Genomic DNA, 15,292 nt, shown 5'->3' with positions numbered 1-15,292 from the left:
GGACCCTTTCTCAATCCCTTCAACTCATCTACGCTGGAAGATACTCTGCTTAGATGGCGCTGCCTTGACACCAGAGCGCTTGTCTGCCACATTTGGATGTAGTCTAAGTGCCTCGAGTGTGAACAGAGTTGCATGAGTGTGTGCCCATAGTTCCCCGTTTCCTTTCTTGTTTCTTTTTGGATTCAATACCCTGTCTCCGGACTCGGAGACAAGGAGTGGGGAGCGGGAATTCCGTTGCCCACAAAACAACAAATTCTACATAACGATTCTTCTCGTTTTATTAGTTCTGGTACATTTTTAGTGTTTTACATATTTTATCGATGACTCATTGCAGCGCTTGTACTGTGCGTGTGTGTAGTGATGTCCTCCTCATGATAATATTGCGTCGTTTGCGGACTCAAGCAGTCTGCGCAACGCAGGCCACCTCAAGTCCGAAGCGACTTTCGAATACCAATCAAACCCCAAAACCCGTAAGTAAAAGACCACACACAGTGCTATCAGTGTCCCTGCCACCAAAATCTCGGCGACAAACAGATATAACCGCTGCCATTTACCCTTTCGGGCGGTCTTGTTTGCTGAAGTCGTGTGAAGCCCGGCGAAATCGACATCCATCAACCTCATATCCAAGCTAGCATATTTTCCAGGGAGACAACTCATGGCCGGATTCGAGGCGGAAACCGACCGCAAAGGTGGTTTCTCCGACGCAACAGGAGGCGGTAGAGGTTTGAGTGTAACAGCCGCGGTCGAGCTTGAGGATGATATGGTGGGAGCCGGATCTGAGGGTGGACTGGGAGTTGGCGCTGAAGCTGGTACTGAAACTGTGGATGAAGCTGAAGCTGGAGCCGACGATAAAGCTGGAGCCGACGGTAACTCTGGCGCGGGAAGCGAAACTGACGGCTGTGAAGAATTCAAAGCTGGAGATGGAGCTGCAGTTGGGGGCGAATCCTGAGCTGGGGATGAGGCCACAACTGGGGATGAAGCTATTGCTGGCGGCGAATCCGGAACTCGGGATGAAGCCGTAGCAGGCGGAGAATCCGTAGCTGGGGGCGAATCCGGTGCTGGGAGTGAAGCTCTATCTGGAGGCGAAGCCGTAACTGGGGATGAAGCTATAACTGGGGACGAAACCGGGACTGGGGATGAAGCTATAGCTGGTGGCAAATCTGTAGCTGGGGGCGAATCCGTTGCTGGGAGTGAAGCCGTAACTGGGGATGAAGCTATAACTGGGGACGAAACCGGGACTGGGGATGAAGCTATAGCTGGGAGTGAAGCCGTAACTAATGATAAAGCTGGAGGCGATGGTAGCGCTGGCGCGGGAAGCGAAACTGGCGCAGGGGACGAGTGCAGAACTGGGGATGACGCCGCAGCTGGGGACGAAGATAGAGCAAGTTCAGGAATCACAGTCGTGACTGGGGTAGGAGCGATAATAGGAGATGCTGATCCGGGGGAAAATGATACGGCAGAAGAAACAGACGACGTCGGCGAGACGACAGAACCTCGAGCTCGAGCCCGAACCCGAGAATGGCCGAGAGAGACTGGAGAATTTGGCAGACCAGGAGTGACTGGGGACTTTGAGGCACCGGGAGATCTAGGTGATTTGAGAACCCGGGTGGGAGTTCGGGGCGTTTGTGTCACCCGATGTCTCGAGGATGCCGTTGCCGCCGCGTACCGGGGAGCTTGACGATTAATAATATCTGGTGCCGACGACATTGTGTGCGTATATCTCTGTGCAGTGGTTTGGGTATATCGTATATGCTGGTGTCTCTGTCCGTTTTCGTGTATATATGTGTGTATGTTGTGTTGGGGGAATAAGAAGAGTCAAATTGTTGAGCTAACGATCAGCTGCGAAGATGAGAGACGTAAGTGCGACTGGCATCCTTGGCGAATTCGGCATAACACTGCAATAATGTAGATTGGTCGTGCCAGTTCTGGTGTACAGATGATGGGCTGGTTTATGCAGGTACGAATACGGTGATAGATAACCCTTTGTTAGCCAAGACATGCACCTATGCCCATACCCTGTCCGCTCTTCACTGCAGGTCTCACAGAGTTTTCTTATCAACGAGACACGATGATAAATCTGACGACTTGGACACACACGCACATGCGCCTCGGAAACATTGACGTGTAGTCACATTCCTCATCAGGCGATTCCCAGCTTCCATCCGCCGATAGCCACGGCGGGTATGGCGTGCCGACCTTGGCCAGACTAGGCGTCCGAGCCTATTGCCATTGGTGAGTTGGACAAGGGGTTGCATTTGCGGCCATGTGGTCAGTGAATCCGGGGTGGGTGGACGGAGTACGTGGCGGTTGTGGTGGCGCGAGGGGCGGCGAGGCGGCGAGGCAATCGGAACACCTTCGGTCAGGACTAGAACGGTCGATTTGGACTCGGTCTGGGCCTGAGACAGCTGCGTCTGAGTTCACTGGTGCTGTTCCTCCTGTGGAATGTGACTGTCTTACCTTACCCTCCAAATCGAGCGTCAGATGTCTACCATTTGCGTCTTTCCCAGCGTCTTTAGTATTTCTTTTTGTAATAATTTTCCAGACGGTTTCCTGCTTCCCAATCATATCATCCGGCTTCTCATCTGCATGGACAAGGGTCGAGGCGGTGGCAGCCCCTGTCCCTTGCGCCGAGAAGCATCCGATTAAACGCTGGCACCAGGCGAGTCTCCCTCGATTGTATTGACCGCTTTTAACGTATTTGGCCATCTGGTGTATCCCCGTCGCTCCATCGGGACACGGCAAGTGAAACGATGCTCCGACTGGCATGGCCCAGGCTCACTCCAGCTCAATCCGGGATATAACGCTCGCAGTTCCAAGTGGCTGGTGCGAGACGTTTTGAGCACTGACAATAGCGCTTGTGTCTGTCGCAGAGCAAAGCTGACAGCGTGTCGACCAGCGTCGCGTCGCTTCACCGCCACCTCGACGGAAAGCCATATCTCGCGCGATGTGCGCAGCGGTATCAAACGAGGTGCTTTTCGTCCATGATTCGTCGCTAAAAGCTGCACTGAGCATCTATGACGTGATATGGGTGCGTGTTCAAGTGCCTCCTTGCGTGCATCGCCGTGGGGCTCGCAGAGTGAGATGTGATGTGCTAAGAGATGCTCTCCACAGGTCGCTTGCGAGATGTCTCACGCGGAATTGTTAGATCCGTCCGAGATGTCAGATCCCGAGTTAGCACGTGATGGTCTTGGACGGCGAGCGGAGCTATTAGAGGATGAAATGACATTCTGCAAACACGATGCTGTCCAGCTTGACTCATGGTGCGCCTCGTTTGCTAAGAAAAGTCACACGAGTAATACGCATTCGAGACATACAAAGCAAAGATAATGGTCATTGCAAGCAAGTCGTTGGAGGCCATCATCATTAGCAATGTATTACATCAAGGCTTGAACGATTCCACGACGCTACTCTCCGCTACGGAGTAACATCCGGCCAAGCCTCAGCTCCATGGTAGCCCCCAACGCCTCAAACACTACCCTCACTCGGGGCTAACTGGCCCGCGGCACACGAGAAACGGCACATGCCGCCAGTTATACGCTACTTGTTGCCAATACGCTACCAGTTGCCACAGCGGACGCCCTCTCCCGGCGTGGCGTCGCCCAATTCCGGGGTAGCCTCAACGCGGTAACAAGTGCCGTAGATCGCTGCAACGCAAGGCCGCGAGGTCGGTCCGGGAGCTGGGCCGGATCGAGACTCCCATCGCGTCCCATCGCGTCCCATCGAGCGAACTTTAACGAGATCCATGTCTCTGAGTGTCTCTGGACGAGTGGCAATCGTCCGCGAGTCGCCCGGTTGCACAGTTACCCCAACGTTGCCATGTCCAATGGCCGCGTCTCGCAGTCATGCCGCTGCATAACGAGGCGTGCATACTAACATCAAGGCGGCCTAGTCGGTCTCGCATTAGTCTTGCGGTTGCAGTTCCGCGCAAAGTCCCGAAATACTAGAACTGGTCGATCAAGTCAGCTGCGGCATTTGCCCCGGAGCCAATTTTTCCTTACTTCTATTGCACCGCCGCCGTGCTTCCTAGTGTGGCCAAACTTGATCCGTTCATCCGCAATCCGCATCATGCATCCGTGCTTTCGCCTCGTGGGTGTGCCATGAAAACCCTCCTCTCGCCGCACTACGTCGCCCAAGCTGTCACCCAAACTGACCTCATCATCGCATCCCTGGCCTGGGGGTTTACCATCGGCTTCGGCTGGCTGACGACATGGACGGCCGTGAAGCAGACGACGCGCATTTGGAGGCGACGCGGCCGTCGTGTCTTTTCGAATGCCTATGTTGTGATGATCTGGCTGGAGATCCTCGTCTGTCTTATATTCGCCATAATTTGTTTTCTGCATTTGTTAGGCATTATACCCCCGAGGTTCGTGTGGCTCCTCTTTGGTCAACGTCTTGACGCGATGCTAATGTTGGGCGACTACAGTTTCGCATTCTACTTTTGCATCCGTATGTCCAAACCATTATCGACCATGCATCCATCTTGCTGACTGATCATCCTCACAGTTACTACCTGGGCTCTTCAAGTAAGAGTCTCTCCTTCTTCTATCCTGGCATAATACTAACCCAGACCCCCAGGTACAATTCCTTCTTCAAATCATCATTAATCGATGCGCTGTCATCATGGCCGATGCGGAAAAATCTTGGCGTCTAAAGGTCGGCGTCGCCATATTAATCACAGCAGTCAACATATCTGTTTACAACATATGGATACCTGCCCGTTTGCAAATATCAGAACGATACATCTGGCTAAACGACTGGTGGGACCGATGCGAGAAGGTCATATATCTCCTTGTTGATGGCTGCTTGAACTTTTACTACATCCACCTCGTTCGGGTCAACCTGGTCATGTTTGGTTTGACAAAGTATAAGAAATTGGCCCACTTCAACATGTTCATCATTGGCTTTTCCCTCAGCATGGACATCCTTATCATTACCATGATGAGCTTGAACAATACCTTTGTGTAGGTCCATGTCATCGACGACAGCTTCTGCCAGCACCAAGTCGACCCTCCCCACAGAACGCTAGCTAATGTCCACAGCTACATGCAGTTTCACCCACTCGCATACATTGTCAAGCTCAACATCGAAATGTCCATGGCTGAGCTAATCGGAAAGATCGCTCGAGATTCAACCTCGAGCCATATATCAGACGAAACATATACCAACTCCACTGGCGATGGAGGTTACGCACTGGAGAACATATCATCGATCGAGGGCCGGAGGACCTTCACCGGGGACGCGGAAGAGGCTCTCACGGTTGTAAAGTCGAGAAGGTCCATACGCTATCTCCCCACCGACTCGTATGCCAGCCATGCTGCGAACCTTGGGGATAGAGCACCTATACCTCCGGTCCTATTAAGGGAATGACCAAGTTAGTATTAGACATACTAGGAATAATAAACCGTCTTGATGGCGAGTTAGAGTACACCTCTCCATCTTTATCTCGTGCAAGGCCTCCAACGGCGTCGGGAGGATCTCGACAGATCGGTAGAGATGATCAGCCGGTCCACTTTCTGTTCGTCATGTAGTTGGAACAAAAATACTTTTCTTCCTCCGGAGACTCTCTGATAGGGTAGCTATATGTTGTCGGATCGCGTACGACACATTCAATCGAAGGGATTAAGGCTCAATAGAGTGTGGAGCCCCAAAAATCATGATTTTATTGATCTAGGATCCTCGCCACCCCCTCTTTTCTCGAGAGAGGTTTTATGTCATCTGACACCCCTCTGACTAAGGTCAGGATATCGATCTATCAGAGGTTTCGTAATACAGGGTCACAATCCAACATATGTTTATGATGTTTGTTGGTTCGTCGAATGGGATTGATTAGGATGACCTTGCATAACGTGAGTGGGGCGCCGTAGTGCATCATCGTGCTTGGGTACCTGACCATAAAACAACAAAGGCAGCTTTCCACAAGTAGGTCGTCATGAAACTCTTGCTCTATCTTGATTCTCCAGCAGCAGCAATACTCTTATATTTTGCTTCTATTCCCGGGACAATCTCGTCCAATTGATGTATCCCAAACACGGCCAAAGTGTGCCCACCGGTGTCACGGCCCCGCGGCCCCGCGGTTTCCGTCCATCCGGAAGCCAAGTAAATTGCTCCCATTGACATGTATTTCGGGACACAATACACCTGGCTCGGAGATTATGACGGAATGCGTAGACATGTTCTCCTCCATCAACCGTGAAAGGGGGCATGGCTTGGGAGTCCTAGAATAAGTATCGACGAGCCGTATCTCTTTGATCTAATTCCAGGACTGACAGCCGCCCAACTACGAGTTGCCATCTCTCCACGCCGCGAAACTCCCAACTATGGGTGTTAAACAGGGCTCAAAAGGTGGCCACGAAGCCACCTTACCACTCGAGAGCCATGGAGCGGAAAAGACCGTCGACAACGAGCCGGGAGAGAGTCCTAAGAAACAGACAGCCTTTCAAGCCTACGTGGTACGTTCTTGTCATATTCCAGCCCTCATCCGACACGTCATTAACATCGCGTGTCTCTTGTCGTCGAGCAGAGAGTATTCTCGTACAGCACGGCCACGGACAAAGCACTGCTGGGTATTTCTCTCGTCGCAGCACTTGGCTCGGGTGTAGCTGTTGCCATGCTAAACCTGGTTATGGGCGATTTCCTCACTGTGATGGGCGACTTTTCCCGCGGAGGTTTCGAGATCAGTAATTCCTTGACTCTGTTTCCAAATACGCGTGAGTTGCCAAATCCTGCATCGAGCCTTGATGGCATAGACGCAGATGCTAATTATCAACACGTCTAGGTTATACTTCGTTTACCTGGGCATCGCGAGGCTCTTCCTGATCTACATCTTCAGCGTCCTTTCGAGCATCTCCGCCTACCGCATCACGCGCAACATTCGCCCGTCATATTTGCGCGCGGCCTTGAGCCAAGAAATCGCCTTTTTCGATGAGGGCGAGGGCGGTGCCATTGCGGCCCAAGCAACGTCGAACGGAGCCTTGATACAGGCAGGCATCGCGGAGAAGCTAGGACAAGTCTTCCAGACTATCGCTACTTTCATCGGATGCTTTGTTATTGCTTTCGTGGTTCACGCGAAGCTGACTGCCATTATCATCTGCATTGTCCCTACGATTGTCATTGTCGTGGGCGTCACGTCCGCGCTTGACACGGGCATTGAGAGTCAGATATTAAATGTCCACGCACAGGCAGGCTCATATACCGAAGGTGTGCTGGGCAGTGTACGGACGGTAAAGGCATTCGGGCTGCGGCCTAGACTTGTTGAAACCTTCGACAAGTACCTCTTCAACGCTCTACATCTTGGTTTAAAGAAGAATATCCTGTATGGCATAATGGTTGCCGTCCAATACTTTACAACGTACGCTGGAATGGGGTTGGCATTTTGGCAGGGCATCAACATGTATGCCAAAGGTGAAGTCGATAGCATCGGCACCGTCTTTACGTTCGTCACAACTCCGCGAAAGAATATTCTTTCAAGTATGCATACTAACTCTCCCTAGTGTCCTGATGTCTGTCATCATCGCTTCAACCATGCTTAGTGCAATTGCCCCCAACATTATGGCTTTCACTCGCGCAGCAACTGCAGCTTCTCAACTCTTCTCTCTGATAGATCGAGAGTCCAAGATCAACCCATTCGATGTTGGTGGAGGTGCACCTGAAAACGTGACTGGCGCAGTGGAGTTGCAGGGAGTCAACTTCACGTATCCTACCCGACCAGGTACAAAAGTCCTCGACGACTTTTCCCTGCATATACCCGCCGGAAAGGTCACGGCTTTGGTTGTAAGTTTTTTCATCTTGCAAAACGCGTGTTATCGGCTAAACAAATGGCACTTCGCAGGGCGCCAGTGGATCAGGAAAGAGCACAGTCGTTGGCCTCTTAGAACGGTGGTACAATCCCAACAGCGGGTCGATTACGCTGGACGGGGTTCCGATTGAGAAACTGAACCTGCGCTGGCTTCGAACCAATGTGCGACTAGTTCAGCAGGTACGTTTCAATCTCAATAGCTATTAGCATCTGGGCTTATAATTTACAGGAACCCGTGTTGTTCAATGGTACTGTATTCGACAACATCTCGAACGGCCTCGTTGGCACCAAATGGGAAAATGCTCCGCGAGAGAAACAGTTAGAGCTCGTTCAATCAGCCGCCGGAGTCGCTTTTGCCCACCAGTTCATCATGAAACTGCCGCAAGGCTATGATACGAGAATCGGCGAAAGAGGAGGTCTGCTCTCTGGCGGGCAGAAGCAACGTATAGCTATCGCACGGAGTGTTGTTTCGTCACCCAAAGTTCTACTTATGGATGAGGCCACGAGTGCTCTGGATCCCCATGCCGAAGGCGTCGTCCAACAAGCTCTGGACAGAGTGTCAAGGGACTGCACCACCATCGTCATTGCACACAAACTCGCGACCATCAAGCATGCTGATAACATTGTTGTCATGTCCAAGGGCTCCATCGTGGAGCAGGGAACGCACCAGTCGCTTCTTGCCATCGATGGAGCCTATGCCCAGTTAGTGAAGGCGCAGGATCTATCATTCACGTCCGCCAAAGAGAACAATGACATCAGTCTTGACTCTCAATCTGACGAGGAGGAATTGGACGACGATTCGGTGGCCAAAATCTTGATCAGGCACAACACATCTGATCAACATAGACTTGAAGCTTTGAGTTCTCGCGATGACTACGATAACCACAAGCCTTTTGGAGTTCTTTCTGCAATTTTTCATGTTGTCAAGGCGACTCCTGAGCTCAGATTCCATTTCTTGGTTCTTCTCATTGCAAGCATCCTCGCAGGTAAGTCCACGCACTTTCATCCCACTCTTGGCACCCTTTCCCATCTGTTCCCTATATTTCCACGATCAACTCCCCTGGAAACCCAAATCTCTCTCGACATCCATAAACTACAAATTTGCTTGGAATTCCGGTAGCTGACTTGGTCACTCGTAGCTGGACTATTCCCCGGCCAGGCGCTGCTTCTAGGACACGTGATGGACGTCTTCAACTACACAGGTTCACGAATGGTATCCAAGGGCAATTTCTTCGCTCTGATGTTTTTCATCATGAGTATTGGCACTGCAATAGTCTACTGCATCATCGGTTATATGGGTAACACCGTCGCTCAGGCAAGTTTTGCACAATGCTCGAATAACTCCCCAAGCTAACCGTCTCGAAGACACTGAGCCGAAAATTCCGAAGAGAAATATTCGATAGCATCCTACGCCAGGACGTCCAGTTCTTCGACAGAGAAGAGAATACCGTCGGTGCGCTCGCGAGCCGTCTGGAATCATACCCCCAGGCCATCCTCGATCTCATGGGCATCAACATTGTTGTCGTACTTGTGTGTGTACTCAGTGTTCTGGGCTGTAGTATCATGGGAATAGCCATCTCCTGGAAGCTCGGCCTTGTCGGTGTTTTTGCTGGTGTTCCACCGATGGTGATGGGAGGCTTCATCCGTTTGCGCATTGATGCCAAGCTGGACCGCGATAATTCGAAACGTTTCTCAACGAGCGCCGCTATTGCTAGCGAGGCTGTTTTGGCGATTCGCACGGTTTCCTCCCTTGCGATCGAAGAACACATCTTGTCGAGCTATATGGACCAACTAGACAAAGCAGTCAGCGAATCTACACTTCCACTTGCGCATGCGATGGTATGGAATGCGCTGGCACAGAGTGTCGACTACTTTATCTTAGCTCTTAGTTTTTGGTAAGTTCCAACACAAGCACATAACCTCATCTCCCATCTAAATCATGGACTGACAACGAATAGGTGGGGTTCAACATTATCTTCCCGTGGCGAGGTCACATTCTACCAGTTTATTGTTTCTTTTATGGGCATATTCTTGGCAGGGCAGTCAGCAGGGCAGCTTTTTAGCTTTGCGAGCAGTGAGTTATTCCGAGTCATTCCCTTTGTCACCCTTGGTGTCACCAGAGCTAATGCAACCTGCAAAGACCTCACAAAGGGAACAAGTGCCGCGAACTACCTTTTCTGGCTCAAGGGGCTCCAGCCGCTGATAACTGAGACTCCGGAGAACAGCGAGGCTGGTCCAAAACATGGGGCTGAGGGAATTGCCTTTGATGCTGTGAAATTCTGCTATCCCCTTCGCCGTGACCAACCCGTCCTTCGAGGAATAAATTTGAATGTGAGTCAACCCATTATATCTTTTGGCCTCTATTTCTCTTCTACTTGCTTACTCAACTCTTCTAGATTGAAGCAGGAGAGTTTGTAGCTTTCGTTGGCGCCTCGGGATGCGGCAAGTCTACCATGATCGCTCTAGCAGAACGCTATTATGATCCCACAAGCGGAGCCATCCGCATTGACGGCGACCCGTTGTCAAATCTCAACCCACACCTATATCGAAACCAGCTTGCTCTCGTTCAGCAAGAGCCTATGCTCTATCCAGGCAGCATCTATGAGAACATCTCACTTGGCCTTCCCGGAGCGCAAGCTACAGATGCCCAGATTGCGGCCGCATGCCGGAACGCTAATATCTGGGATTTCATCTGCTCACTACCAGAAGGCTTACAAACACCATGCGGTACTTCTGGCAGCAAGCTATCCAGTGGACAGCGGCAGCGCTTAGCTATTGCGCGTGCTCTTATCAGAGATCCCAAAGTCCTCCTCCTTGACGAGGCAACCAGCGCTCTAGACACGGACAGTGAACGGGTGGTTCAGACCGCACTCAGCACCGCGGCGAAGAGTCGCCAGAGGATCACAATTGCCGTTGCGCACCGATTAAGCACTATCAAAGATGCCGATCGGATATACGTGTTCTATGGCGGCAAGATTTCAGAGTCTGGAACTCACGGTGAGCTTATTGCGTTAGGCGGAATGTACAAACGCATGTATGAGGCGCAGAGTCTTGACAAAGCAGTATGAATAATTTTGGCTGTGGAGAAAGAGCCTCTGGCTCTCTCAATAATTAACTGCCGTGGGCGGGAGCAAATGGCATGTGGAGAGTGGGCTGGAAGAGGACAGAACGGCAGAGCCGGGAAATTTTCATCATAAGGGCATCAGATTTTCAGGCCCAGACTTTTCTTTGTTATATTTAGCAGGGCATTGCGAGCGGGTTGTAATCAGCAAGAATAATACCTGATACCTGGGATGCAAAGACTGGTCTTTGAGCAGGTCAGTGGAAGTGGCATCGTTTGCGGTCTTGACACATTTTCCTTATTTAGTCTTTGGCCTCTGGCCTAGCTGCTGCTACAGCAATTTATTTACTTCTTTTCCTCCAACAATCCAAGTATTCTGACCATGGTCATACGATTCCAGCTTATTTTGCATATATTGGAAGTCAAGTAATACAGAAGTCGCCTTAAAACCTGGCATCAATCCAAGTCGTGAACGTCGCGATATCTGCAGGTCTGGCTGGGAGCGTGTAGGTGGTTGTGGCTATTTTCAGCCGGAAGGGCACTTTTCCTGTTAAAACATGCCCAGCTTACAGCTCAGCCTTGAATATTATTTATTTGAAGATTCTGGTACCAACCACCTGACTACATTCACGCACTTGAGCTTTTTATCGTTAACCGCCAGTCCAATTCCAGTCAACAATCCATGACGAAATTTAAGATCATTAATAGTTGTCTCCAATCTCCTCTTACAATTACAAGGTATTGGCAAGACATGCCATTTACAGAGAGTATCACAGACGACCGTATGCACAAAGACTTTAACACATAGTAACGATTTTAATTATGGCAATATTAAGGCGTGGCTATGTGTCGTAATATACAGGACTCTCCCATTGATAAATAGGACTACTTATAGTGCAACAGGGGAGCTAAGCGTAAGGGTAACAGGTGAGCCGTTCAGCGTCACCCACTGGATAGGAGGCTCAGAGCCGACCACATCAGAGGTAACGGAACCTCCGGACGCTGTGGAGGAGCCGGAGGGAATGGTGACGGGAATCTTGGCGGAGCAAGTGTTACCATCAGCAGTGACGGTGATGGACTTGATGGACAGACCGTCGTCTGAGAAGGTGTAAGAGAGCTTAGGGTTGCATCCATCGACAGTCTGGCGGTCAAGGAAGTACTGAGCAATGTCGTCATGCTTGAGAGACATGACAGGCCAGTTGGTCAGGCGAGCGATCTCTTGGGCCATCGTCTCAGTCCAGTACATAACCAGAGACATCTGAGCACTGTAGTCACCAACGGACCTAGTCTCAACAGTAGTCTGGTGCATGTTGGCCTGATGGAACATGTAGGGGTCAGCCATCAATGCGAGCAGGTTGCGCACATTGGTGGACTTGGAAATAGCCATAAGGTCATCGAAGACACCGCTGCCGCTCGAGATAGCAGCCCACTCAGCAGCACAACATTCGGCAGTTGCACAGTTATAGTAGATCGCAAGAGAAAATCGAGGCACAATAGTCAGTCCGTCATAACCGTTGGAGGCCACAGTTGAGGTCAGAGGCCAGTAGGTATGTCCGGTGTTTCGGAGGACAGATCGGGTGTTGTCACCGACGACGTGGTTGATACCGTTGTCCATCCAAGCCCGAATGACATCTCCGTTGTGAAGACCAGTAATAGCAGGCGGGATAATACCATGAGGGGAGAAGTGGGTGGCCTGATCGATGCCAGTTTGGGCCAACCAAGCCTGGTTGAACTCGATCTCACGGGCAGCATCGTGGTAAGTCGCGTTGTTCAACTCGAGGTGAGTGAAGGTGTGAGAAACGTGAGCAAAGGCGTTGCGGTTCTCCTCGACCATAAACCAAGCAGCAAAGTCATCCAACTCGGCACAAGTCTTGGTCCAGTTGTAGGTCTCGTACCCAGTGGGCCAGCGGTCCTCGCCGGTACCAAGGGCCTTCATGAACTCCAGCTCGGTATCGGGAACCTCGTCGTAGTCGATGGCCTCAGCAGGGATGCAGACATCATCAGAGTTGGGCACCTCGGCGGCAGAAATAAAGTCACCGTTACCATTGTGTCCAAACTCGAGCCAGAATGCAGAGCCGGAGGGTAGGCGGCTGTTGAGGCTGGTTTGCCAGGCGACGTGGGCCTCAAGGTCGGCAATCTCAAGCTTGAAATCGGTGCCAGCAGGGAGGTAGAGCTCGGTGGAAAGCTGGAGATCGTCGATCTGACAGCTCAGATGAACCTTACGCTTGCCAAGGAAGACACCGCGAGTCATCCAGTGGATATGGGCGTGCTGGAGGAAAGAAGAGGTCTCAGACCAATCAGGGGCCCAGCTCATAAACCAGACAAATTGTTCACGACCGCTGAAGTTGTTGATAACAGCTGCAACACTCTCGGAAGTGAAGCCAGTAGCAATGCCGAACATAGCTACGGCCTTGGTGGTGGCAGTATCAGTAATAGTAGCGGGAACATGGTACAGACCGTCAGTGGCCATCTCAGCGTTACTAGAAATCGTTAGCTCGAGCTGTCAGAGTGATATAGATATGCTTACGCCTTGATGTTGGCAGTGGGGAAGTCGGAAACGTCAGAGAAGTAGACGCTCTGCTCAACACCAGAGTCACAGCAGCTGGTAGAAACGGTGGTAACACCAAAGTCAACACCGGGCCACTCGTTGATGCGAACCATTCGGACGCTGAAATCAGTCTGGTAGGCATGGAGGGTAGTCCACTGAGCAGCAGTGATGGCACTGGCCCAGCCCGAATCGTAAGAGTAAGAGACAGCGTCCATAACAATGATGCCTCCATAATTGCCGTGAGTCTTGGTGTCGTTCAGAGTAGGGAGCTCAATGCCGGCAGAAGGCACAATAAGTGACTCGTAGGGGATACCGTAGGCCAGGAGACCAAGACTGGCAGCAGTGACACCGGCGTCATCACGGGCAATGATGAGGATGGTGCTGTCGATGGTGGCAATGGGGGCAGCCGAAGTGGAGCTGCTGGGAGTGGTAGACGGGGTGGTTGAGGCGCTCTGGGTCGAAGACTCAGAAGCAGAGGTCGTAGTACCAGCGGGCGTGGTGGTGTCGGCAGCGGGGGTAGTGCTAACGGAGCTGCCCTCGGCGGAGAGACTCGGAGTAGAGGACCCAGAGAGAGAAGAAGTCGTTCCAGCAGGCGTGGTAGTATCAGCAGCGGGGGTAGTGCTAACAGAGCTGCCCTCAGCGGAGAGACTCGCGGTAGAGGACTCGGAGAGAGAAGAAGTCGTGCCAGCAGGCGTGGTGGTATCAGCAGCAGGGGTAGTAGAGACGCTCTGAGTAGAGGCCTCAGACTGGGACGCAGTTGTACCAGCAGGCGTGGTGGTGTCGGCAATGGGTGTGTTGCTAGCAGAGCCGTTCTGAGTAGAGGACTCAGAAACAGCAGTGGTGGCATCAGCAGATGGGGTAGTGTCAACAGTGGTACCAGCAGCAGAGACGCTCTCGGTGGAGGACTGAGCAGCAGTGGTGGTATCAACCGGCGTGGAGTTATCAGCAGCTGGAGTAGTGCTGGCAGTGGCGTCGGCGGAAGAGGCGCTCTGGGAGGAAGACTCAGCGGCCGAGGTAGTCTCAACAGTAGTATCAGCAGCAGAGGCAGTCTCTGAAGAGGATTGAGCGGCAGCAGTAGTATCAGCAGCCGGGGTGGTCTCAACAGCAGCGCTGGTGTCCGCAGCAGAGACGCTGGAAGACTCGGCGGTAGCAGTGGTGTCAACAACAGAGATGCTCTGAGTAGAAGATCCGGCAGAAGCAGTGGTGTCGGCAACTGAGACGCTCTGGGAAGACTCGGCAGAGCTGGACTCGACTGAGTTGACGGCGGTTGAAGATGCAGCCCTGGTCGAAGTGCTAGAAGGAGCAGTGCCCCAGTTCTTGATGATGTCCTCAATGGTCTCGGGAGTCGCCTTGTTGGTGATGAAGATCGAGTCAACGTAGACCTTGGCGCCGCCGCCGGTCTTGCAGGTCAGGGCCAAGACAAAATCCTGAGTCCTGGAAGTGGCAGTGACAGCCTTGATAGCAGTGACCCAAGTAACGGGTGATCCGGCGGTGATGACATCGGGGAAGTAGGCAGAGTTGAAGTAGTTGTTGGATCCCAGGTAAGAGCGCATGCGGCAAGTGCTGGCAACGGCGTTGGAAGCCACAGCGTAGTAGAAGAGAACAGTATAAGACGAACCAACCTGGAGGTTGTGCAGAGTTGCAGTGAGGCTGGCAGAGCCGGTGGCAGCTCGCTTGGCAACAGCACCATCAGCATCGTCCTCACCACCAGCCTCAAGAGCGGGAACAGCGTTTCCGTCCTTGCCCACACCATCTAAGGTAACTACTCCGTAGGTCGTGGCTCCGGACAAACCGTTCTTGAACGCACCGTCGGGGTACACGTTGTAAATGACTTCGTCAGGGTTGGTGGGAGTAGAGGTCGGCGTAGAAACCGAAGTCGCGGAAACAG

General features: G+C 52.0%; 4 protein-coding genes across 4 annotated transcripts; 3 read left to right on the top strand and 1 right to left on the bottom strand.

Moving 5' to 3' along the window:
• Positions 1-655: 655 nt before the first annotated feature.
• Positions 656-2,082, top strand: BGZ61DRAFT_521361 (uncharacterized protein; the record flags this gene model as incomplete). The annotated part of the gene is made up of 2 exons (XM_046252489.1): positions 656-866; positions 981-2,082. The coding sequence occupies 2 exons, from the start codon at positions 656-658 to the stop codon at positions 1,676-1,678; spliced, it is 909 nt and encodes a 302-aa protein (XP_046099343.1). The 3' UTR covers positions 1,679-2,082.
• A 1,822-nt stretch (positions 2,083-3,904) lies between these two features.
• BGZ61DRAFT_105355 (uncharacterized protein) lies at positions 3,905-5,538 on the top strand. Its single transcript, XM_046236878.1, has 4 exons — positions 3,905-4,446; positions 4,504-4,523; positions 4,576-4,961; positions 5,040-5,538. The coding sequence occupies exons 1-4, from the start codon at positions 4,098-4,100 to the stop codon at positions 5,365-5,367; spliced, it is 1,083 nt and encodes a 360-aa protein (XP_046099342.1). The 5' UTR covers positions 3,905-4,097; the 3' UTR covers positions 5,368-5,538.
• A 695-nt stretch (positions 5,539-6,233) lies between these two features.
• On the top strand, positions 6,234-10,920 carry BGZ61DRAFT_508919 (P-loop containing nucleoside triphosphate hydrolase protein). The gene is made up of 11 exons (XM_046251979.1): positions 6,234-6,449; positions 6,521-6,693; positions 6,776-7,432; positions 7,491-7,770; positions 7,829-7,975; positions 8,025-8,781; positions 8,935-9,110; positions 9,161-9,690; positions 9,754-9,869; positions 9,936-10,126; positions 10,192-10,920. Exons 1-11 carry the CDS (start codon positions 6,318-6,320, stop codon positions 10,861-10,863), a joined length of 3,831 nt encoding a protein of 1,276 aa, XP_046099341.1. The 5' UTR covers positions 6,234-6,317; the 3' UTR covers positions 10,864-10,920.
• Positions 10,921-11,745: 825 nt separating this feature from the next.
• Positions 11,746-13,787, bottom strand: BGZ61DRAFT_362432 (uncharacterized protein; the record flags this gene model as incomplete). Its single annotated transcript, XM_046241361.1, has 2 exons — positions 11,746-13,336; positions 13,384-13,787. Coding segments are annotated over 2 exons (1,995 nt in total), but the record flags the coding sequence as incomplete, so codon positions are not given.
• Between the last annotated feature and the right edge of the window lie 1,505 nt (positions 13,788-15,292).

The sequence above is a fragment of the Ilyonectria robusta genome (assembly GCF_021365365.1).
Source record: "Ilyonectria robusta strain PMI_751 chromosome Unknown BGZ61scaffold_22, whole genome shotgun sequence".
NCBI classification, from domain to species: Eukaryota; Fungi; Ascomycota; class Sordariomycetes; order Hypocreales; family Nectriaceae; genus Ilyonectria; species Ilyonectria robusta.
Note: the sequence above shows the minus strand (reverse complement) of the source record. Positions and strands in the feature narration are given on the sequence as shown.